This window comes from Leucopleurus acutus, assembly GCF_964270905.1.
Source record: "Leucopleurus acutus genome assembly, chromosome: 4".
NCBI lineage: Eukaryota > Metazoa > Chordata > Mammalia > Artiodactyla > Delphinidae > Leucopleurus > Leucopleurus acutus.
The window spans coordinates 48,143,729-48,168,034 of record NC_139146.1 but is presented as its reverse complement, the minus strand read 5'-3'; the positions used below and the strand labels follow the sequence as shown (position 1 = coordinate 48,168,034).

Sequence of the window (24,306 nt, the reverse complement as noted above, 5' to 3'; positions counted from 1 at the left end):
CCTTCTTCATCCACATAGTGTATCAAATTACTTAACTTACAGTATTCGCTCTGTGGTTACAAAAGGGGGATTAATATAAATTCCCAATGGGTTTTGCAACGTGTTGCATTTAGGAGATGGGACAATTAAATTTAGTGTTTATGATTCCATTAAAAAAATAAGCTGGTCTAAATTAACGCTAAAAGGCTTCTAAAATTTTAGAGGTCCCTGGAATTACTTGTTTGGCTTGCTTATGGGTAACACTATTAAAATGCAGGATGTTGATTTTATACTAAATCTGGCACATAGAGGTGCCCTTATTATCATATTTAGTTTACTACTGATTGAGGACCTACTATGTGCCCTACATAGTAGACGCAAGGACTGGGGAGGCAGAAATCACCTGTCTTCCCACAGAGTGAGTCTAGTCGGGAGAAGACAGACACATGAGCAAGTAATTACTATGAAATGTGGTAAAATGCCATATTCTGGGGTTATATTAAAGAGAAGGGACTGATCAACTTTTAAAGGCTAGAAAATATTTTATGAAAAACCTGATGTTTAAATTGAATCATGAATGATGAACAGAGATTTCTAAGAAGACCAGAGAAGAACAGAGATTTCTAAGAAGGCCAGAGAAGGAAACCTGATATTTAAATTGAATCATGAATGATGAACAGAGATTTCTAAGAAGACCATGAAAAAGATCTGTGCAAGGTAGAGAAAGTAAAGCAGTATGAGAAATGTCATGCGGATGAATCTAATGTCGAGCGTAGCACTTAGTATGCCTAACATATATCAGGCACTCAGTAAATATCTGTTGAATGAATAAATGAATGAATGAGCCCAACAAGTTTACTCACTCAATACAATTTACTGAGCTTCAGTTTTCAGGCAAGGGAAATAGAAGGACTCCTTGTGTTTAGATTTTATGTATTAATATGAGATATAAACTATATACCTCTATATTATATATATGCATATATATATATAAACTATATAACTATAAACATATAATCGCATGTGAAATTCCTAGAGACAATTGTAAACAAGTATTTGATAATGTGGTAAAAATGTATATGTGTGTGTGTTAGGAGAAATAGAGAAAAAAGAAGGAAAGGAGCATAAAAAATAATTTTAAAAACGTATCTTGAAAGAAATGAGCATTAAAGGAAATTGCTCAAAGTTGACACAAGGCAAAACCTGTAAAACAGAAACCAGGACGTATTGGGCTCAGGAAGGGAAAAACATACCTGAGTAGTGGTTTTATCCAAAAGAGCAAGACACAAAGACTGCAGTCAAAGCTTGTGATAGGAAGTCAAAATGAGAGACTCCATCAACCAAGGGAGAGCAGGATACAGTTTTATACATGAACCAGGCAAGACTATCTGTAACTGGGAAAACAGAAGTCAATAGGAAAATGGGGCTTGGAGCAAATCAGGATTTAATCCAATATAATTCAGTGCCTGATTCAGGTTTGAATTTGAAGGGACAGGTCTTAGCTTTCTGAACCAGCTGCTCAATGTCTTAAAGGTGCAACTGAGTCCTGCCAGAAGTGATGGGCAAGGCATGGCTAAGAAAAAAGTGGAGTCTTTTCAGGAAGCAAAAAATAAAGAGGGAGAGGTAAAGACACTGCTGAGAGTGGAGTGGGGAAATTCTGTTAAAAGTCATTTGCAAAAGGCAATCATTCACAGGAGGTACGAGTGACCGAGTTCAACGACAACGTTGATTATGTTTGAAGAGGAAGCTCTAGAGTTTGTTATTCTTTAAGGACATCACGTTTTTGTTGAAAACCATTCATGTGGAATGTTTTATGAGGTTTCAATTAAATTTGTCCAGGGTTAAATGTGAACTTATTCCTTGTTTTCACTTTGAGAGAATTAATACATAAAGCTTTCCCTAACCTTAGAAATGGGCAAGGTGAATGTCATCACTCAGTTTTCTAGTTTATGTTTGTAGGAAAGTGAAGAGTGCAACTGTTTAATTCCTGGAATTCTTATAATCAGAATTCTGTGGCTGTAAACGTTATTGTCTATATTTTTTATAAATTTGATTCCACTGTGTTCCTTACACTCAGCGCTTCAAAAGAATGCTTCACAGCATTATTTGTGAGATTTAAGACTTATTCAGATATTTCTGTAACATATCCATGCTGATCAATGTATACACTTTTATAAATGGGCATTTAAAAGCAATGATTCTCACTTCTTAGCTTTTAAGTAATCAAATATTTCCTGATGCCTCTGCTGCAATTCTGATTAGTTTCCCAAAAGTGGATATGCTCTTGAACACTGTTGAACATTTAAATTATATGATAGATGATTTATAAAATGTTAATGATGGTCCTCATATATTGGATATGCTAATCTAAACAGGAAGGCATGCTTTAGCTTATGTTGTCTGAATACATTCCTTTTAATGAGTTACCCTGCCGTGCAGAAGGGAAACATGTCAATGTGCTGGTTGAAGGTTAAGGTACTGCTTGAGAGCTCCTTGAATCCATCTCAGTATTCATGGCATTCAAGTGAACCTGAAAAAAACTGTAATTGAATATTTTTTAAGTAATATTTATACCATCCTGCCCATCAAATATTAGTAATTTTGCTAATAAGACTTCTTTATCACTACCTGCCACATTCTTCTATTATTTTTATGCCTGCATAAACTAGTTCATAATATTTCCTCTTCTTGGAGTGTTCTCCCTTTTTGGCCTGAAAACTCCTACTTATTTGTCAGGACCCAGCTTGGGCCTCACCTCCTTTGGAAAGTCTTCGTTGATAAAACCTTCAGGCCCACTGTCAGCAGAGTTAAACCTTTCCTCATCTGCATTCCTTAGCACCATATGCCTTTCTCTAAAGGGTGAATCATTTTGTTTTGAAACTGTACATTTGAAAGTTTTCTTCCCCACTAGACCACAGGGTTCTTGAGGCCAGTGATCCCATCTTACTCTTTTTTTGTATGCTGATACCTAATGCATATTCTGGTGCACGGTATGGCTCCCTAAATATTAGTTGAATGAAATCTATTGGAAAGGAAATCTCAAATGGCTATTTAAACCTTGATTTACCTTCCCATGCATTTATATCTTGACTTCCAGTGGAATTATAAGCTCTGTTAGTACAGAGACTGGGTCTCCAGTTTCTCTGTATCCTCTTGGGAACACATAAACAGTACTTTTTATATTTAGGTAATCAAATAATGATTGTCAGTCTTCTCAGTCAGTCTAATACCATACAAGGCATGAAGTGATCCTATATGTCGTTTTGTACAAGTTTAGCATTTATTGAAATAAAGCAGATGCTAGATCCATTTTCTCTTTATCCAAGGAAATCTAGTATGTTTTGTGGTAACATAAGTACCAAAGAAGGCAAAGATATTTTGTTCTTCAAAAATGCCATTTTATAGATGTGGCTGTAATTGGCTCATATACAATTCAACAGTTGGTGAAAATTTGGCAACACTTCAAGTTATGGCCAAAGTTGTTGGAGATTCCTTTCACATCTCAATTATACCATCAATTCCCTTCAAATAAATCCATACATATTAATTGAATGCTTCCTATGTGTTATGCACTGGGCAACTTGCTGAGTGTGAAGGTATAATAGAAATGCTTTGAAGATAAGCAGACTGGAATTCTATTCATTTCTAGCTCTTTCTCTTACTATCTAAGTGATTTAGGGCAAATTACTTAACTTCTTTGACCGCAGATTTTTAATCTGTGAAATGAAGAATATGGATCTCAGTGGTGTAGGAGGTTATAAAAGAGACAGGGCTGGCACAGTGTTTGGAACCTAGTTGGCGCTCAACCCATGTTAACCTTGTTATTCACCTAAAAGGAGCACCTTTTTCACCACTTTGCCATTTTACAGTAGAGGAAAGAAGCATGAAGGATGCCTTAAGAAGGCAGGTGCCAGCTACAAAGAGACAATGGGGCCATAGGTTCTTTCCAGATGTCTCTATTTTAATAACATTATTATGTGTTGGATTTTTAAAGTAGGATGTGTGCCAGGGCAGTCTTATAATTCAGTTTCAATTACAGTAACTGTTATGCGTAGCAATCTAGCCAAAGGTTGGCAAGTTCCCTGTGCCCAGGTCCTGAATGTAATAGCAGCAATGGCTTTGCAGGGCTTCATCAGCTCCCCATTACTGTCTCCTTTTGATTTAGTGGCCGCCTTCTCCCCTGAGGTAGAGTATTGATGCCATCTCCTTGTGGCTCAGTTTTCTGGGAAGATGTTTATGCTGCCTGGGACCTGCCAGAAATTTGTTTCTGATATTTCCTATTATTAGATATGTCTTATATAGATATAAGACATAGTTTCCTATTTCTTTTTTTTTTTTCTTTCTTCTTTTTTTGGTAACTTCTTTTGTAAAACAGAGCTGTTTTACAGAAGCATTCCTTACACTCTGGATTCTATTTTTAGTAAGTCACCAATGAACATTTATTTATTAAGATTATGATAATTATTCATGTCTTTTATATTTAAAAATTCTATTCAGAAACCAATATCAATATTGCTGGTGTATTTTGTAGAAAAATATATATAGGGGGGAAATTTCGAAATTTCCTCTCTCCCTTCCTTCCTTCCTTCCTTCCTCCCTCCCTCCCTGTCTCTCTCGGTCTTTCTCCCTCTCTCTCCGTCTCTCTCCCTCTCTCTCTCCCCCCTTTCCCTTTCTCTCTACCTTCTTTCTCTCCCTCCTTCCTTTTTCCTTTTTTGCTTTCTTTCTTCATACTCCCGTTCTTTCTTCTTCTCTCTTTCTCCCCTTTCTCCTCCCCCTTCTTTTATGTTTTACTACTCAACTTAATGAATCCCTTTCCCAAAGTCCTCTTCTTATTGTCTGCAATGTCACATTTTATTCCATTCCATTCCTTCTAGTTCTATCTTGTAGCACACTTCAAAGTCCTTTGTATTACCCGTATTTACAGTCTCCCATATTTGTAGATTCTTATCATATCACTCATTGTCACTTAGCCGAGTAATAGGCACTTATCTCCTTTAATATGGCCTCATAAATCAGACCTTTCTTTTCTCTAATCATTTTTTTTTATCATTCCCTAAATGGTTTCCAATTTGTCTGTGTCTTTCTGAAATGGAAGTGCCTCAAATGTAATGCAGGGATCCAAGGCTGAAACCTTACTGGCTACAGTTTGCCATTCTTTCTGAACAAACATTTCATAGCAAGTAAGTGTAGTATGATTCCTATCTTGCCAATTTATTGTTTTGCAAATTCATGTAATATGTCCTTACGGAGGTTGTCTGAAATAGATAAAAATTGCATTTTTCCCAGGAGTCAGGGGGACAAGTGTTTAAACCCAGATTCAGCACAGTTAGTGACACTTGCCCTTAAATTCTGTGTACCTAAATTTCCTGATACCTAACACAGAATTAATATATCTCCTCTCATGATGACAACCCAGATTAGGATGACATGAGCAAAGTGTGCAGGACACTTATGGGACCCTGAGAACGAGTACCTCCTTAAAGTTTGCACTTTGGTGCCTCACTTGCTTCATTTTAGTTCCACCCCTTGTCATGAGGATAAAATAATATAATAGGTGTGAAAAATGCTCTGAAAACTGTGAAGATATAGACAAATATCAGGTATCACCATCATTGTTCTTCACCAGTTCAGCTCAACACAACCCATCAACACTGGAATAATCACACATATGGAGCTCCCTTTGCCAAGCCCTTCTCTCTAGTGTTACTAGTTCACTCTTCCAAGTTCATGTGGGTGCCCTGACTATGCTAGCCCCTGCATACCCAGGCACTTCCAGCCCCAAACTCACCCAGTATACTGTTCAGATACAGGCCTTATTATTTCCTTATCCTGCCATCAGAATTTACTCCTCTAGATTCCCATTCCCTCAGAGCTTTGCTTATCTGCTTTCTTGAAAATAACAAATTTAGCAGATGAAACTATATTTGTTGTTGTATCTATAAGGAAGTACTGGCTTAATGTGTAACCCACTTAAGGTGACAAATTTGTAATTTCATTTAGGTATTTTGTAGATATGATGCCTTACTCTCCAAGTGCTCTAATGTATGTTTTTTAAAAAGTATTTGATCAGGAACTGCAGTAAGAAGTGTATTTTTGTCATGACCTAGAACACATAAACATAATTAGAAAAGAATTCCACAAAATACTACAGACCCTTTCTACTTTCAGGGCATTCACCTATTCTCTTCTCTTCTCTTCTCCTTAAGAATGAATTTCATTCCATTTTTTCTAGTGTACTCAATTCAATATTAGTTTGTTCCATTTTTTAAAAAATTGTTGACCATGAACCCATTAAGTTGATTTTACTATTCGTTAATATGAAACAATAATTAAGAAAAAAACACAGACATAGAAAACAATATTGTGGTTACCAAAGGGGAACAGGGGGGAGAGATAAATTAGGAGTTTAGGATTAAAGGATCCACACTGTTATATGTAGAATAGATAAACAACAAGGACCTCCTGTATAGCACAGGGAACTATATTCACTATCTTGTAATAACCTATAATAGAAAAGAATCTGAAAAAGAATATACATATATACATATATACACATATATATCACTTTGCTGTATACCTGAAACTAACGCAACATTGTAAATCAAATATACTTCAATTAAAAAAAAACACTCAGAAGGATCGTTTTTCAGTGGAACTCAGTGGATTGCTGGGGAACAGACTTTTAACTGATTGTATATACGACTGTGTGCATGCATGTATCTGTGTATGCCTGTGTAGGGTGGTAGAAGGCAAAGCTTGTCTGGCTTCACCACGGGTAGAAGGGCATTAACCTTGACGGGTCATCCTTATCTCATGTGTACTGATATGTAACAGGTTACTAGGTAACTCAAGGATCAGACAAATTCCTCAAGAAGTAGTAGGCTCATATTGCGTGGATAGCGAGATTACCGCAGTGGGACACTGAGGAGAAGGCAATCTCCAGAGACCCAGGGAGGTAACCAGTATTTGGGACTTTCTAAGCAAAAAGAGGAATTCTGGTAAATGGTAGACAGGTATTAGAGGTAAGCTATGGATTTAAATATAAAGGAAAGGGCTTCCCTGGTGGCGCAGTGGTTGAGAGTCCGCCTGCCGATGCAGGGGACACGGGTTCGTGCCCGGGTCCGGGAAGATCCCACATGCCGCGGAGCCTGCGCGTCCGGAGCCTGTGCTCCGCAACAGGAGAGGCCACAACAGTGAGAGGCCCGCGTACCGCAAAAAATATAATATAATAAAATAAATAAATAAATAAAAAGGAAAAACTAGTTATTCACTGGATCCTAAGCTCACAGCAGGGCTTCAGTCATTCTGTGCTACATAATGTATCTGTTGCTTTGTTGCTGCTTAAGTCTATTTTTACTTCAGAGGTAATTGATCCAACCACATGCAAATGGGACCAGGTGATCACAGCTGCAAGCAAAGCCTGTCTGAAGGAGCAAAGAACGAACGGTGCCTGGTAGATCTTGGGAAGCAGATGGGCCTTGGCCCCCTTTAAACTTATCTTTGGCATTTCCCTCTTTTTGCCTGTGAAGAGAGCAGGCCCTGAGTACCACATAAGAATTTGTACCTCCCTGAATGTCTTTTAATGTATTTTTTTTATGACTTACTTCATAAATTCTCCCTTCAAATTGGTCTGGTATATTATCTGCTTAGAGTTGCAACTCATTCTTCCCAGGTATGCACAGCCATTATCAAATTAGTAATATTCCAGAGTTGATTTTCTTAACAGGAAGAATTATATTGCGTTTTCTCTGTTGCTTATTTAAGGCTTAAATATAATTTTTTCTTAAACAATTCCTGATTGAATGACTCCATATTTCTGAAATCTTGGAAAAATATAAGCTCTGAAGGGTTTTTACTAACCCTGTGAAGTTACAGGATTAAGTCCACAAAGAGAAAAATAAGCTTCTCTTTATGCCCAGGATCTTTAATAAAATGAATCCCAAGTTCATGTAGAAACTTGCAGTTGTAGGGACACATATCAGTAAGCACTACAACAGTAACAGGATTTTAGAACGAGAAGAAAGCACAGAGTAGTATGTCGTTTTCTTTTCTGCTATTTAGTGGTACAGTAGTAAAAAAGTACTTTAATACACAGTGCATAAGTCTCAAAAATATAAAAGTAAATAACTGATATAATATATAGAAAAATGACCTTTTCAAAATCCCATTTCTAACTTTCCAAGTCAGGAGCTTAAGGGAATGGTGAATCCAAGATGCTTTTTCCAAATGGGATAGAATTGTAGAGGCTCATTTCTACCCTGGGTAGCAAGATGTTAATTATTAGGATTGCTGTGACTAACAATGATGCTGTGAATTGAACTTCTAATTATTCTGGTAATGTAGGCAAGGATACTACATAATTGAAATTCAATGATAATACAAAAGGCTTATTCTAACCATGGATTTCAACCTCCTTCCCTAGCAAACCTGTGCATAAGTCAATGAAAAGTAGCCATGTTGCTCTCTTCTTTGAAAATCTCCCTTTTTGGTGATGCAGTTTACAAGACAAAGTAGTTTAAATATGATGAGAAGAGTCTGTGCCTTTTCTGTGAGTTGGCTAAAGCTTGAGTTATTTTTCATGCTAATGGCAGTGAGCACACTAGTGGGCTTCAGGCAGGCTTTAGGTTCTATTGCCTTTATGCATGAGGAAACCATTTGCAGATGGAACCTTGGCCAGCCACGCCAAGCTTCAGGAGCCCATATTTGCTGGTTAGCCAGATAGGACACTCCTGGTGAGGTGAGAGAGACAAGCGACCATGGGAAGCTCAAGCCATTACCAGGTTACTCATCACCAGGGCCCACAAGGCATCTGCCATGGGAGTCATCTGTCATTTTCAGAAATGCTTACCAGTAAAGTTATGGTTCTAAAAATCCCATTCATTCTCATTCTCACTGGTACAGAGGATTGGAAGGTTTGAGCTTGATAGTAGCCAGAATTTAAAAGGAATTCCCAAAAGGGGAGCTAGAAAATGTTTGAGCAAAGGCAGCATCATCGGAACCACTGCATAACTTGCCCACACAGCTTCTTTGAAGGGTAAAAGACCCATTTGGATACACAAGTTCTGACAGTAAATACTCACACATACATACACTTTCTGTTCTTTATAGTCATACTTTATCAACTCATAGATAAATAATAGAAATGAATGTTCTATTTATCGTATTTTTGAAATGATCTAATTGTTAAAAAAAAAAACGCAGTTGATATAAATACATGTTTGCCCATTTGATTTCCTCCATGAATTTTATTGCTTTTCCCCCCCAAAATATAGAGAGTCATAGAAAAATGATGAAAGTGTTTTTTGGACACTGAGTAACAAACAGATTTTCACAATTTTATGTTAATTAATCAAAATGATTTCTATGTTTATTAATGAAAATGTGTTGATTAACTTTATGTTAAAGTCATTAGGGTTTAAAAATTATGAAAAAGGATCAGTTGGCACGTGAATTGAGAGTTTGATCAAATCCAAGATTATGTAATAACAATTTGAAATATGCGGTACCCCAGACCAAATGCCAGTTTTCTCCTCTTGCTAATGACAAGCATTTCCATCTTACAAGACACCTTTCCAGTGTCTCTGAAAAGCTGGCTATTCAAGAAATATGAAAGTCAGAGCAGCTCATAAGAAAAAAGTGATGTTACCGATGAGAATACCGTGTCGGGCAGTCCCTTGAGTCCCTAAAGAAAGGGAGTATGTGAAACCCTAAGCAGTTGTTCCCAGAGCAGAAGCTGGCCACTGAAAAGCTGGCTTGATAATTTGGGAGCCCGCATCCGTCAGTGTGCATCAATGAACTTGATTGATTGCATCAACCACCATTGGGGTAGTGGCTATTAAATTATTATTTAGAAAAATAAATTTGGATGTTCAGTACGGTAAAACCTTAACAAAGACTAAGGAAGGCACACTTTTTCAGACTAGTGATTGTCTTAGAACCTCTGGACTGTCTTAGAATGTTCTGGATTTTCTTAGAATGACTCTAGATTTTCCAGTTCAACCAGCTGTTCTATTGGATGAGCTTCTATACCTGCTAATAAACTGGTTCTTAGATATATCTCCTTCTTTATGCATTACTGTCATCAAGCATCAAACAGCCATGTTGCCAGTGGTCTCACTTTTCTTGCACAAAAGTAATGAAAGAAACTCTCACACGAAGGTGTTAGTGATTAATGTTTTCTGCCATTCAAGTTATTTTCAGGACATGAAAAATGATATAATTAATGGTGGGATTCTAGGCATGGTGATTCTTTTTTGGAAGGTTATGCATCTGGCTTAAATCCTCTTTGTGCCCTTCCTTCCTTCCAATCCTCCTTCATTTACTGCAACATTTACTGATCAACTAATGTATTCTAGTCACATGGATAAGTACTGATGCTAGAAAGATTAATAAGCTATGATTCCTCCTTTCAAGGACTCATAGTTTCATAAAGGAGGTAGTTATGCCAACCAGTTTATAAATCTTGAAAGGATCATAGTTGAGATAAGTACAAAGCAGAAAGGAAAAGGGGGTCAATCTTGTCTGGTTAGGAGCTTGTGAAAGACCCCACCCAAGTGAAAACACAAGCTGATTCTTAAATTATGGATAATAATTTCTCAGAAGGAAAAGGAAGCAGTTGGAGAAATAAACCTGGTATTTTGGCTACAGCAGTAGTTCAGCATGACTTGAAGACAGATTGTTGGGAGATGAGGCTGGAGATCTCCTCGAAGGGTTGGAAGGAAACTTGTATGCCTTGCTGTGGTTTGGGAATTTCATTCTGGAGTCAGTGAGATACCACTGAAAATTGAAGATGGAGAATGACATGTTCCTATCACTCTAACAACAGTGTAGACTGAGGGTACATCAGAACGGGGAAGATAGGCTTAACAGAGTTTTAACAGGCACACGTTGAGTGGATGTCATAGGCCAGACATGGCACTAGATTCTGGGTATACCTTGGGAGCAAAGTAACTATAACACCCACGTCATTCTAGGTATAACAATAACGATAACAACAGTACCATTTCTTTTCTTTTTTCTTGGTACTTATCTGGGTTGCTTCACTTGTTTTAAGTATTTTGACTCAGAAACTCTGATTTGTTATTACTATGTATATTTTATAGGCAAGGTAACTAAGGTTAAGAGATGGTATCTTCCCAAAGCTGTGTTGCCAATAAACTGTCAAATTAGGATTTGCACCCAGGCAATAATTTCACTGTGATCTATTGTGATGGTAGTAAAAGAGATATCTGTAAAATTGGCCATGACCACAGTAAGAACAGAGCTAGGCCACAGTTCCTTGCTATAAGAAGCAGGAAAAAAAAATCTAGTCTATAAAGAATCTATAATGAAGGTAATATGGAAGCTATAGCATTAGGGCACCAAACATGCTACTCTTCACCCTTTCCTAGATTGTTTTCTCTGCTTTCTGCATGTCAGTGGATGAAGCCGGCTGGTCAATGTGCAGTCTAGTGCCAGAGTGGACAACCAAAGTGCAGCTGTGGCTTTTTCTAGCCATTTTCACTTCTTGCTGCACTGAGTGGCTGGTGGACAGCTTCCACTCCAGGACTTCAAATCTGTCTGTTGGTTCCTGTGCATTCCGCAGCCAAATGCCTCATAGCTCTCTGCTGAGCACCCTCCCAAATTTAGTTTGAAGAAAAATAATAGAATAAAAGTTGTCTTTCAGCATCCCATAACCACAGGACATCTGAAATGCTATTCAGAAGTTAGAGTAGAAATATACTGTGGTAGGCAGAATTCTAAAATGGCCACAAGATTCCACACCCTGATGTACATGCCCTGTAAATTCCCTTTCCCTTGAGCATAAGTAGGATTTGTAACTATGATATCTGTGGATCTGTTGTAACTATGATATCTAAGTAGGATTTGTAACTGTGGTAGTGATATGGTATTAGTGCCATAATTATGGGACTGTATATGGCAGAAGTGACTTTGCAGATGTAAATAAGTTTCCTAATTAGTTGCCTTTGAGTTCATCAAACAGGGACTATCCTGGGTGAGCCTGACCTAATCAAGTAATCCTTGAGAAGAGGTCAGAGAGATATGAAACATAAGAGATGCTTTCCTGCTGGCATCGAAGGAGAAAACTGCCCTGTTGTAGAGAGGGCAAAGAACTAAAAAACAACTTCTAGGAACTGAGAGTGGTCCCTGTCCAACAGCTAACAAGAAAATAGGGACCTCAGTCATACAATCACAAGGAAATGAATTCTGTGAACAACCAGTGTTTGCAAAAGCAGACCCAATGCTTCAGATGTGATCATAGCCCCAGTCTACACTTTGATTTAAGCCTGAGTGGAGGACTCAGAAAACCCATAACCAGACTCTTCATCCATGGACACTTTAAAATATTCAATTTGTGTTTTTCGAAGTCCCTCAGTAAAATATTAAATTTGTGCTTTTCTAAGTCCCTCAATTTGTGATAATTTGCTATGCAGCAGTAGAAAACTACTACACTAATGCCACAGTGCAGAGAGGTGCCTTCCTCAGTTATCAAACTAGCAGGTCATGCTGGACTAGCTTGTTCTTATGCCCCTTTAAAAATGTTTTAAGCTTTTCATGGCTCTCTATATAAGTTTAACATAGTATGCCATCAATTTTATATAGAAGTTAATCTTTTTAACTCTTTGAGGCCACTTTGTGTTGTTTAATGAGTTACATTTCCATTGCGCTGATGATCATTTTTCTTTTCAGTGTGGTCCTACTAAACATAAGTCTTATGTGTGTGCTTCACATAAAACGTAAGCTTAATTATTATGCAAAACTTGATTCTTGCATGCTGTAAATATCATGGCTAGTATAGTTGAAATATTCCTGTTGAAAAGCAAGTTTATTAAAAAGTGATTAAGTTAGAGTTGTTAGTAATTAAACTACAACATATAAGTAGCATGAATAATTGTCAAGGGGATTGTGTATTACTTTTCATATTTTGTATTTCTTCGGTGCAATAAAAGAATAAGCAATTTTTATACTCTATTACAGTGAGGAAGTACAGCATGTCAACTGTAATGAGGAATAATTGGTTGGAAGGAACAATATTTGGAATGAAATCTGGCTAAATATGTATCTGCAACTAAGATTTCCATTAAGCAGGGCTAAAAATCTGTAGAAATTGCCCTGGGTTTAATGATCACATAAATAATCCTGTTTCCACTATTTGAGTCTTACATGATTTCATAATAAATGAATTATGCATCAGACAACTTTGTGTCTTTTGTTACTTTTATAGTATTGATTTAGAAAAAGATTATCCCTGGCAGAGTAATGGGAAAAGGCTCCTTGTGGCTGCTGTTTTGTTTTTTATTAGATCTCAAACTGAAATGTTACTTTATCTAAATCAGCTTCACACTTCCAAACATTGGCATCCATCAATTGCTATTTATTTCACTTTGCTTGGTTATTGAGACAGCTGCATATCAGTGTTCTCCCTCACTTAAGTGATTACATTTAGAGCTAAAAGGAGGATGCTGTAGAGATAGATTCAAGATGGAAGCGAGGATATGTAACAATGCAGAGAAGTGTGGAACGGTTTACAGTCTTGTTTCCATTTAAGTTTGCATCTGAAGTCCCTTGGTGAAAGAAGTTGTGATGGATGCTGGGAATGAGTCATCAAAAAATACTTTGACAACATGGTGTGGAAACTTGTATCTATTCACAAATGATTTACAACTATCTTACTTCTAGTAGGAAAAAAAAAGACTTTCTAGACAAGTTTGAGAAACTGATGGAGCCCCTGTCTATTCTTAACCCTGTCGAGTTTGTAAAATGTGTGACTCTCAGCTAGTTTCTAATAAGGTGGGGAAATGTCTCCCTGGAGGCTGTGTTACTTACTGGGTGAGAGTGTTTAAGCAGATTAATGCAGTGTTTCTCATGGTGTGGTCCAGAGAAGTCCTGCATTAGAATCATTGGACAGTTTGATAAAAATGGAGATTCATGAGCTCTATCCAAGACCTATTAAATCAGAATCTCTGGGGAAGGTCTGAGGATTCACTTTGAAGAAGATTTCAAGGTAATTCTGTTGCACTCTAAATTTCGAGCACCGCCAGTTAATATATATGTATAATAGTTCTCTGTTCTCTCTTGCCAGTCCTGGATAATATTGCTACTATTTACAGTTCTTTCAATTTGTCTTCAATCCTGTAAAGATGCACTAATATACAGCTTCAAAGTGTGTCTGAGTCATGCCTGTTTTTCCTCTGTTTAACTACCTTCACCCATTGAGCAGACTGCCTTTGCTATTTATCCTGAGGACAAGGTTGCCTGGTGAAGTCTGGTGCAGTGTTGGTCCCTGACCATCCAGGATATCTAGTCATGGAATGTGAGGGTGATGCCTAGGTGGGGCTGATGAGACCGAAGGGGCAATGGAATATGTCCTTGAAAATGAATTTCCTTTAGCACATGGCAGGGCTCTGAAAATCCAGTTGAACCTGAGTCTGTAGTCTGATGCCACACTAACACCTCACTGTACCTGTTCATTCTGTGGAGTGTTCCAGAATGGAAAGTGATTAAGATGTTCTCAAAAACCAGGGCCCAGGAAAGTTTCTTCAATGCTATTTACATTTTTTTCCCTTTGCAACAAGGATATCTAGATTTCCATTTTTCTTAAGAAGAGCAATTTAAAAGTCAAGTCATTGTAAATGAATAGATTATCCTCATATCACTTGTGATGAAGATGATGGTAAACCTGATGAGCGGGTATGAGCAATGTCTTTTCTTTAGAATCCCAACTCAATTGAAGATACCCTACTCCTTTTTTTTTTTTAAGATTTTTTTTTTTGATGTGGACCATTTTAAAAGCCTTTACTGAATTTGTTACAATATTGCTTCTGTTTTATGTTTTGTTTTTTTGGCCCCGAGGCATATGGGATCTCAGCTTCTGGCCCAGGGATCGAATCAGCACCCCCTGCATTAGAAGGAGAAGTCTTAACCACTGGACCGCGAGGGAAGTCCCAAAGATACCCTACTCCTTCTTATCCACATGGTGTCTGGGAATAATAATAGTATTTAACTAATTGAGCTATTTGGGTTTATTGAGATAATTTGTATAAAGCAATTAGAACAGCACTTGATGTATAGCAATGGGCTCAATAAGTAATTACAGTAACACTTACCATTCATTGAGCATTTACCATGTGACAGTCTGTTCTAAGTGCTTTACATGAATCATCTCAGCAACTTTGCTTGAAGTCAGGAAGCTCTGATGTAGCAGAACGGGGATTTGAACCCAAGCATGCTCCTAACTTCTGCATTATCCTACCACTTCCATAAATGTGGGTCATTATTTCTTCACATTAATATTGATACATTTCTCATTTGATGCCTCGCTGCTTAATTTTATTTCAGTTCATTTATCCTCCCTATTCACTCAGTCATAGGATTTAGCCAGGAATCTCTTGGTTTGAGTAACTGCCAAAGGAGAGGAAGGAGTTAAAAGAGGCAGGCAACTGATGCTCATTTTGTGTGTCACAATGGGAAACGGCCTGAAAAGGATGCCAGGAACTTCATGGGGGTGTCAGGGCAAGTGATTTAGCTGGCTTTGAGTATTTTCCAGGCTCTGGTTGAATTCTCTGGTAAGACTAGTGTTATTCTCCACCAGTCTTGTAATGAAGACTGCCCTTGCTATGAAAAAAAAAAATGCCACTTAATATGTGTGTATGGTTGTGTATGGTACAAGCCGGATGCAGTGAACTTGATCTTGGTTCCATTCTCCTCCCTCCCACTCAGGTCTAAGTGGGACCTCCCACTCTCATGGTACTTTCCATACCTCCTTAAAGGCTTTCACCAGATGCTGCTGTGCATCTAAAACACTATCTGATCATGATCTCTGTGGAGTCACACCTAGCTTTAAATCCTGGCTTGGGTATTTCCTGATGCAATCTACTAAGCCCCCTACTCTTCAGTTTCTCCTGCGCAGAGGAGATAATGGCACCTACCTCATAGGGTTTATGTGAGGATGCAGTGGAAGAATTCATATAAAGTGCTTGGTTCACTAATCTGTCAAATAGTGATTATCCTAAAAATATTAGGCACTATCATCTAAATTTTGTTTTAATAGATTTTAAGCTTTGCAAAGATTGAAGATAGGGTTTTTATTTCTCATACCACCTTGTATAGTACCTGGACCATAAATCTAACAAGTGAATGAATGAATAATCAGAAATATATGGAATGAAGTTTGGTTTTTGACCAGGCTAACTAATTGAGACTCTAAGACTAGGGTATGGAGAAAGCTCTTCCAGCCCACTCCGTTTAATATCATCCCCAACTCGGAGTCAAAAGACACAGATACAGGGCTTCCCTGATGGCACAGTGGTTGAGAGTTCGCCTGCCGATGCAGGGGACACGGGTTCGTGCCCCGGTCCGGGAAGGTCCCACATGCCGCAGAGAGGCTGGGCCCGTGAGCCATGGCCGCTGAGCTTGCGCATCCGGAGCCTGTGCTGCGCAACGGGAGAGGCCACAACAGTGAGAGGCCTGCGTACCGCAAAAAAAAAAAAAAAAAAAAAAAAAAGACACAGATACAAATAACTAGAATCCCTTTGTTTCCTGCCTCAGTTCATCAAAGGGCAGCCTCATCTCTCATCTTGGAAGGAAACATTGTTTTCCTTGCAAAAGCCATATTGCTGAAAATGAAGCAGAAACGGGTTCATTCCTTCCAGTAACTGGTGAATTTGAAAAAACAGTACTTTAGGGATATGCTCTGAAGTGCAAAAGTATCTCTAATTAAGTGTTCATTTTTCTGGGGACAGGTCAAGGAAACCTTGTAGTGGCAGCAGAGTCTGAGCAACTCCCCCAAGTTGCTTTGTTGATGTTTCTTTTAAACAGATACCCGACTCTGCCTTTAACCCTCCTCGTTAGCTTCTTGAGAGTATGTCATGTAAAGCTTTTGGTAAACAATCCTAACAGCATCCCCTTTCTTTCACCACTACCTCATGCTCACCCCTCCGCCTCCAACCACCCCCAGGGCAGGGGCGCAGAACTTTCCTGGGTTTAAAATCACATCAACCCAGAAAGGGTAAGCCATCTTCTAAAAAGTCACCATAAAGTGTTGGTTATTTATCCCTGTGGAGTTAGTGAAGGAAAGCATGTGTCAAGCACTTAGTGTATATCTGGCCACTGTCAGTGTATAGCTATCAGCTTGACTGGCCTCTGATGCTTTGGGACATGGGGCAATGTACCAATTCCACCTAAAACTCCACTTCTTCATCTGTTTGATGAAGATGAAAATCTTTATCTTCTTCAGAGTGGTTGTGAGGGCAGGACAGTCACTGTGCTTAGCCCTGTGTTTTGGCAAGTTATGTGTTCCATGAGCCTAATTATCATTTACGAATATTATCGCACCTAATCCTAACAAAACCCCCAAGGGAGGCATGTTGGCCCCATTTTGAAGACCAGCAAACTGAGGTTTAGAGAGTTGAAGTCACTTGAGGGAGGTCAAAGGTCTGGAGTCTGTGCCCAGGTCCCTTCTTTCTATTGATTACTCTAGCTTTTCTCTTGTAAAAGGGAAGGCCAGGCTCTATAGGAAGAAAAAACATTGGATTAATGCTTTAATTTGAGTCCAAGCTATGAATCGAAGCTAAGAGTTATTGACAAAGTCACTTCACCTATTTAGACTGCAGTGTTCTTCCAGCTGCAGTCAAAGGATGGGAGTGGATGCCATGCCAGGGTCTTCTCACCCTCCATATCAATGGTGTTCAGGTATTTTGGACAGGGACACCTTTTCTGATGCCTTCCTTGTATTGCTTTCCTTGGTCATGTTGTCAGGAATCACAGATACTACTCACGTTAAATACAGAAAAGAACATGGCCAAGACATTTTGGTGTGCAGGCGCGTGGCTCACCTTAAGGAGAGGTACCAGCAGCACCGTGCTGTTGTAGCATCCTAAGAGAGTGTGCAGAAATCTTACAAGAATCCCCAGGCAGACTTGGCACTCTAGATAACAGAGAGTGAGGCCTTGGAATCAGTGAGAGAGCAGGTGGCTTTTAGGGAAGGCGAATGTATCGGTTACATTACTCATTCAAAAGCTAGTCACTGCCTCTTGTGTGCCAGGCACTATGCTAAGTTCAGGGATATCCCAGTGAACAAGATGGATAAAAATCTCTGCTTTCATAGGTAGGAGGTTATATTCTAGTAGGAAGAGATATAAATAAGTAGACAGATATACATAACAAGTGGTGACAGTGCTTTGGAGGAAAATAACACTTGTTCAGAGAGTAGTGACTCCAAGGTCTGAGGGCTGGTGTGCTGTTCCACATACTGCAGATAGTGAGGGCCTCTCTGGGATGGGGCTTTAGAGCCAAGACCTAAATAAAGCCGCTTATTCATGGAGCAGTCTGGGAATAAGCATTCCAGTAGAGGGAATGGCAAGGGCAAAGGCCTGAGCGTATGAGGTAAACAGTCTGAAAGGAAACCCCACAGGCACTGGGAAGAACAGTTCCAGAGGAACCCATAACTGCAACATCCAGACTGGGTGGAAAGATCCTTATTCGGGCACTTTTCACTAGCAAACTGCCTACACACAGTTCTCAGTCCAAAAGCATCAATTTTATTTTATTTTAATAAAAATTATATATATTTAAGGTATACAATACGATACTTTGATACACATATACATAGTGAAATGATTACTACAGTCAAGCTAATTAACATATGTATCTCCTTACATAGTTACCTTTTTTTTTTGTCATGACAGCACCAGAAATCTGCTCTCTTAGCAAATTTCAAGTATACAGTATGGTATTGTTAACTGTAATCATCCTGCTATACATTGAATGTCTAGAATTTATTCATCCTACATGACTACAACTTTGTACCCTTTGACCAACATCTGCCCACCTCCCCACCCCTGGTTACCACATTCTACTCTCAGCTTCTATGAATTCAAATTTTTTAGATCGCACATAATAAGTGAGATCATGTAGTACTTGTCTTTTTGTGTCTGGCTTATTTCACTTAGCATAATGTCCTCCAGGTTCATCCATTTCATCCGTGTTGTCACAAATGGCAGGATTACCTTCTTTTCCAAGACAGAATAATAGTCCTCTGTGTGTGTGTGTGTGTGTGTGTGTGTGTGTGTGAGTGAGAGTGTGTGTGAGGCATTTTCTTTATCCATTTATCCACTGACAGATACTTAAGTTGTTTCCATATTTTTGTTGTTGTGAATAATGAACGTGCAGGAATCTTTTCAAAGTACTGATTTCATTTCCTTCGAATATATACTCAGAAGAGGGATTTCTGAATTATGTGGTAATTCTATTTTTAATCTTTTAAAGAACCTTCATAATGTTTTCCCAATGGTGGTACTAATTTACAGTGCATAAAATTACCCTTTCTCCTTATCCTTGCTAATACTTATCTTTTATCTTTTTGTTAACAGCTATCCTAACAGGTGTGAAGTGGTATCTCATTGAGGTTTTGATTTGCATTTCCCTGGTGATTAATGATGTTGAGCACCTTTTCTCAACCTGCTGGCCATTTGTATGTCTTTTTTGGAAGAGTGTCTATTCAAGACTTAGCACATTTTTTAATCAAGTTGTTTGTCTTTTTCTGCTATTGAGTTGTATGAGTTCCTTATATATTTTGGATATTAATCCCTTATTAGATATATGGTTTGCAAATATTTTCCCCCATTCTGTAGGTTGCCTTTTTATTTTGTTGATTCTTTATACTATGCAGAAGCTTTTTAAATTGATGTAGTCCCACTTGTTTATTTTTGCTTTTATTACCAAAACATCAGTTTTAAATGTGAACATAAAAAACTCAATCATTGAATTTTATTTATGAGGCAAATTGAAGGGCTCTACTGAGTTCCCCGGGGTTAGAATAACATAGGAAAATCCCATCTGAGGACCACAGGTTATGTGTGTTTAAGTAAGTAATAATAATCCTGTGAGTGAGCAGGAAGGAAGAGCCATGAATTCAGTTAACTACTAGTTTGGAAACTTCTCATGTTGCAAAGTTATGGGGGTTAATGGATTAATTAGAATGTCACGAAACAGTTTGGGAGGGTCATTTGGGGTGTAACCTTCATTCCTGGGCTGATAAGTACTTGTGCCAATGCTTAGATTTTTATTTCATTTAAAGTTGTGTGGAATAATGGGAAGAAATAATGGACTTTGAGTTGAACAAATCAGAGTTTGAATCTTGGTCCCATCACTCAACAGCAGCATGGCCTTGAGCCTGTTATTTAAATTCTTTTTTTTTTTTTTTTTTTTTGCGGTACGCGGGCCTCTCACTGTTGTGGCCTCTCCCGTTGCGGAGCACAGGCTCAGCGGCCATGGCTCACGGGCCCAGCCGCTCCACGACATGTGGGATCTCCCCGGACCGGGGCACGAACTCGCGTCCCCTGCATCGGCAGGCAGACTCTCAACCACTGCGCCACCAGGGAAGCCCCATGTTATTTAAATTCTATGAGGTATAGTGTTTCTCTGTAAATCTCATCTAATTATATTTATTTTCAGAGTAACTAAGAGGGAAAAACAAAGTAAAGCATCTGGTATGTGGTAATTACATAATTAATGGTGACTGTTGTTATCCAACAAGTATCTATACCGCACGTCTATATGCCCTCCATGGAGGCATGTGGGGAGCTTAAAGGGAAGGAAGATGTGACTTATGCCCTCTAGAAACTTACTCTTAAGTTGTGAAGATGTCCACCCAATTGGCTATAATATAAAGTACTGTAAGAGAAAAACAAGTACTATAAAAACACAAAAAAGGAGAAATTTCTTCCAATTCTGCTTGGAGAAGTTTCATGGAAGAGTTTTAGCAGCCCGACAGGCAGAGTTAGCGTGGAAAGGATTTTCCAAATACATGCAGTATTTTTGAACAAAGCCCAGAGATGGAGAAGCTCAGAATGAGTCTGGAGGAAGGAAGCTGAGCTGTCAGGTAGAGTGAATGAACAGAAGTAGGGCCAATGAGGTGCAGTCCTCAAGCTGGGACCAGATCATGTAGCGACCAAGACGCTGTTCCAAGGATCTTGACTTTATTCAGTAGGCAGATAGGGAGCCATGGAAGGGTTCTGATTAAGGGAACAGTAAGATGAGGGTTGCATCTCAAAGTAATTACCCTGGCAATTCTACGTGGTATGCATAGAGCACGGAGAGACTTGTGATAGAAACAAGAGCCAGTAGTGATTGAGCACTTACTCTGTTCTAACAGTATTACTCATTAATCCCCTCAACAGTCCAATGAGCTAAGTGCTACTGCCTTACCCCCTTTTACAGATGAGGACATTAAGGAATAGAGATGTTAAGTAACTTACCCAAGGTCACACAGCTAATAAGAGGTCAGTCCTGAATCCAGGCAGTCAGACTCTGGAGTCCATCCTCCAAACCATTACTCTGTATTGCTTCAAAAGCGGACCAGGGGCTTCCCTGGTGGTGCAGTGGTTGGGAGTCCGCCTGCCGATGCAGGGGACGCGGGTTCGTGCCCCGGTCTGGGAAGATCCCGCATGCCGCGGAGCGGCTGGGCCCGTGAGCCATGGCCGCTGAGCCTGCGCGTCCGGAGCCTGTGCTCCGCAACGGGAGAGGCCACAACAGTGAGAGGCCCGCGTACCACAAAAAAAAAAAAAAAAAAAAAAAGCTGACCAGAAGTTAAGGATGCCTGGACGCTACCCTGCCCTGCCTCTGCCTGATGTTTCTTCCTCTTCCTTGCTCCTCAGTTTGCTTATCTCTGAAATAGGAGACTTGAATTGGGTTTCTGAGATGCTTTCTAACTCTTGGGTTTTTTTTTTGTTTGTTTTTTTCTCTTTTGTTTAAATTCTGTATTTGAATGTGGGCCTGATCTATTTGATCAGTATAGTAATGGAGGAAACACAAACGTGAAATGGTTGTGCAAGTTAAAGACAGAAACTCTAACCAAGTTTTGTTTCTGATTGATTTTTTTTTTCTTCTGAAACTTTCTCTTGCGTCAAATTTACTCCAATCAATTAAAAACATACAAACAAGCATAGAAGGTACACAATGAAAAAAAATATGTACATGTTTTGGTGTATTGAATGGCAATGAGCTAATACATAAGGGAACTGCTCAACTCTAAGATTTACAGACATTAAGAATACTTACTAATTTATCGTTAATCATGCTTTGAAACGATGTGATAGTTACTACTCAAACCAGAGTATTAGTTCACAATGACTCACACAGAGCCCCAGGATAAGGCAACTCATTGAAAAAAGAAAGTCAATATTGAACAAGTCCCTTAAGCCGCATTTCTCTCTGCGCTCAGCTAGTTGGGACAAAATACACACTGCTTTTCCTGACTAGTAAACAGGGTTTCTGAAGCAGCTGAATCCAAGCTGTCGTTTCGCCTCTCAGCATTTTCCGGTTTTTCTTCGTATTTCAAGATGCGGTGCTCTGGTTCCTGTCTGCAGCGGGAGTCCAGACTCTGGTTAGTTTCCGTTTCCAAGGCAACTGACCAGCCCAACAAAGCCACAGCGGCGCCGGGCGCGCTGGTCCCGGGGCCGCGGAGCCATCACTGCCGTGCGTCCTGTTTTCTCCGGACCTTCCTGGTGATCTCCCGGGTCTTCGGGTGATCTGCGCGTTACTTCATGCGTGGCTGTCTCTTTGTGTAAGAGTGATAAAGAGGAAGCTGATAATTCGACAGGCCCGACTTTATCCGACTGCCACTTCTAGCCTCTGCTACAATAGACAGGATGAATGCATTTTCTCTCATTCACGCCCTCTCTCCATCTCGTCGTCTCCTCGCCCTGTCTCTCTCTCTCTCCCCCCCCCTCCTTCCCTCTCTCCCTCCCTCTCTCCCTCTCTCCCTCTCTCACTCCCTCTCCCTCTCTCCCTCTCTCTCTCCCTCTCTCCCTCTCTCCCTCTCTCTCTAGCTCTCCTCCTCCCCTTCTCCTCTGGCAGTAGCCTTCTTAATGTAGTTTAATGGCTTTACAAAGAAAGCCAGGCAGAGGAGCACTTCTCAGTAGCTGTGGTCGGACCATGACCTAGCTGACCATGAACTTGGAAGGGCTTGAAATGATAGCAGTTCTGATCGTCATTGTGCTTTTTGTTAAATTATTGGAACAGTTTGGGCTGATTGAAGCAGGTTTAGAAGGTAAGGGAGTGCTTTTTAGTGACTTCTAAAAATTCTCTGTTTTGCAATAAAAATTTCTTAAGCGAGTATAAGAGGCACCTGAAATGAGATCAGAGAAATGTTACTCTGGGGTGGACATAAAGAGAGGTGGGTTTTTCAGGGTAGGAAAGATTAATAAAATAAACTTTTTGCAAGTTTCAGTAATGTTTTCAGAGCAAAAGAATGTTAAAAGTATGAGAAACACTTTGAATCAAAATGTTAGGACCTAAACTGAGGTAAAATGTTTATAATTGGTATGTCTGCTTATATTGAGAGTATTTAGTCCATATTGATGTTATATTATTTTATCTAATATCCCCTTTTATTGTATCAGCAAATTTTATTTGGATATATTGTGAGGTCCACTTGTTTATTGCTATGTAAATGCATTCATCAAATCGAAATGGTTATACATTGATTATAATTTCTTGTGGTTTAAGATTGGAGCCTAAGAATGATAAGCTTTTTATAAGGTGTCTCAAGAAGTATTTATAACATTACTTATTTTACATCCCAACGGAGAAAGGGGCAGAGTCCCCAATTCATATGACAGATCTTAACATAGATTCCAAAGAGCCAATTGTTTTTCAGGTGTTGCTGTTTACATTCATCAGATGCTCATTCCCCTATTCTCCTTAACAATCTCTCTTTCTTTAAAAAATAAGGTGTGTACTTGCCTGTATCTTTTCCTGAATTTGATGTTTCTTTGAGAATCTGAGTAAATTCAGATGATTATTTTCTTACTGTGTAGAACACATTTGAGAGTATTTTTGCATATGGCCAGTAATTGTTTCTGTAAAGTTGTCAGAGCAATTTTAAAAGCATCCCTAGGTGATGTTTGAAGTAGTTATGCTTTGATATTCTTCTTGTTTCAAATTTTAAACTTGAGTAAAAATGCAAATATGTTATAAATGTATTTACATTCACAACTAATTCAGTCCTCTGGAGAATGACTGCCACATGTGACATAAATAAGGCTGCATTTACAAATAGCCAACGTCAAATTACATTAAGTGTGTCACTCAGATGTAGGTTATAGAAACCTACATTTGTAATTGGTTGTGTGGGGGGATAGGGTGGAAAGCAGGGTTTGTTGAAGTAATTTTGAAGTAAGTTTGCAGAATGCTTTTTGCAAGCCCTTTCTGATGGCAATATTTGTAGTTCTAAAAAGAGGATAAAATTCTAAATTCTGGGAGTAGTGATTGCTCTTTAAAATTGACTTTATCTTTTGCATTGTTGTGATAAAGCATAACTTGGTT

The 24,306-nt window shown here is 39.0% G+C and overlaps 1 protein-coding gene across 4 annotated transcripts in view; it reads left to right on the top strand.

Annotated features, from left to right (window-relative positions):
* The window catches only part of KCNIP4 (potassium voltage-gated channel interacting protein 4), a gene marked incomplete at both ends in the record, with an annotated part of 1,207,446 nt that overhangs the window by 653,760 nt on the left and 529,380 nt on the right, over positions 1 to 24,306 (top strand). The window contains one exon of one of the 4 annotated variants that reach the window (XM_082837582.1): positions 22,930 to 23,029. The exons of the other annotated variants lie outside the window; for them this stretch is intronic. Coding sequence (XP_082693708.1) covers positions 22,930 to 23,029 — 100 coding nt within the window. Of the gene's footprint in view, positions 1 to 22,929; positions 23,030 to 24,306 lie in introns of those variants that run through there. 4 annotated transcript variants of the gene reach the window in all.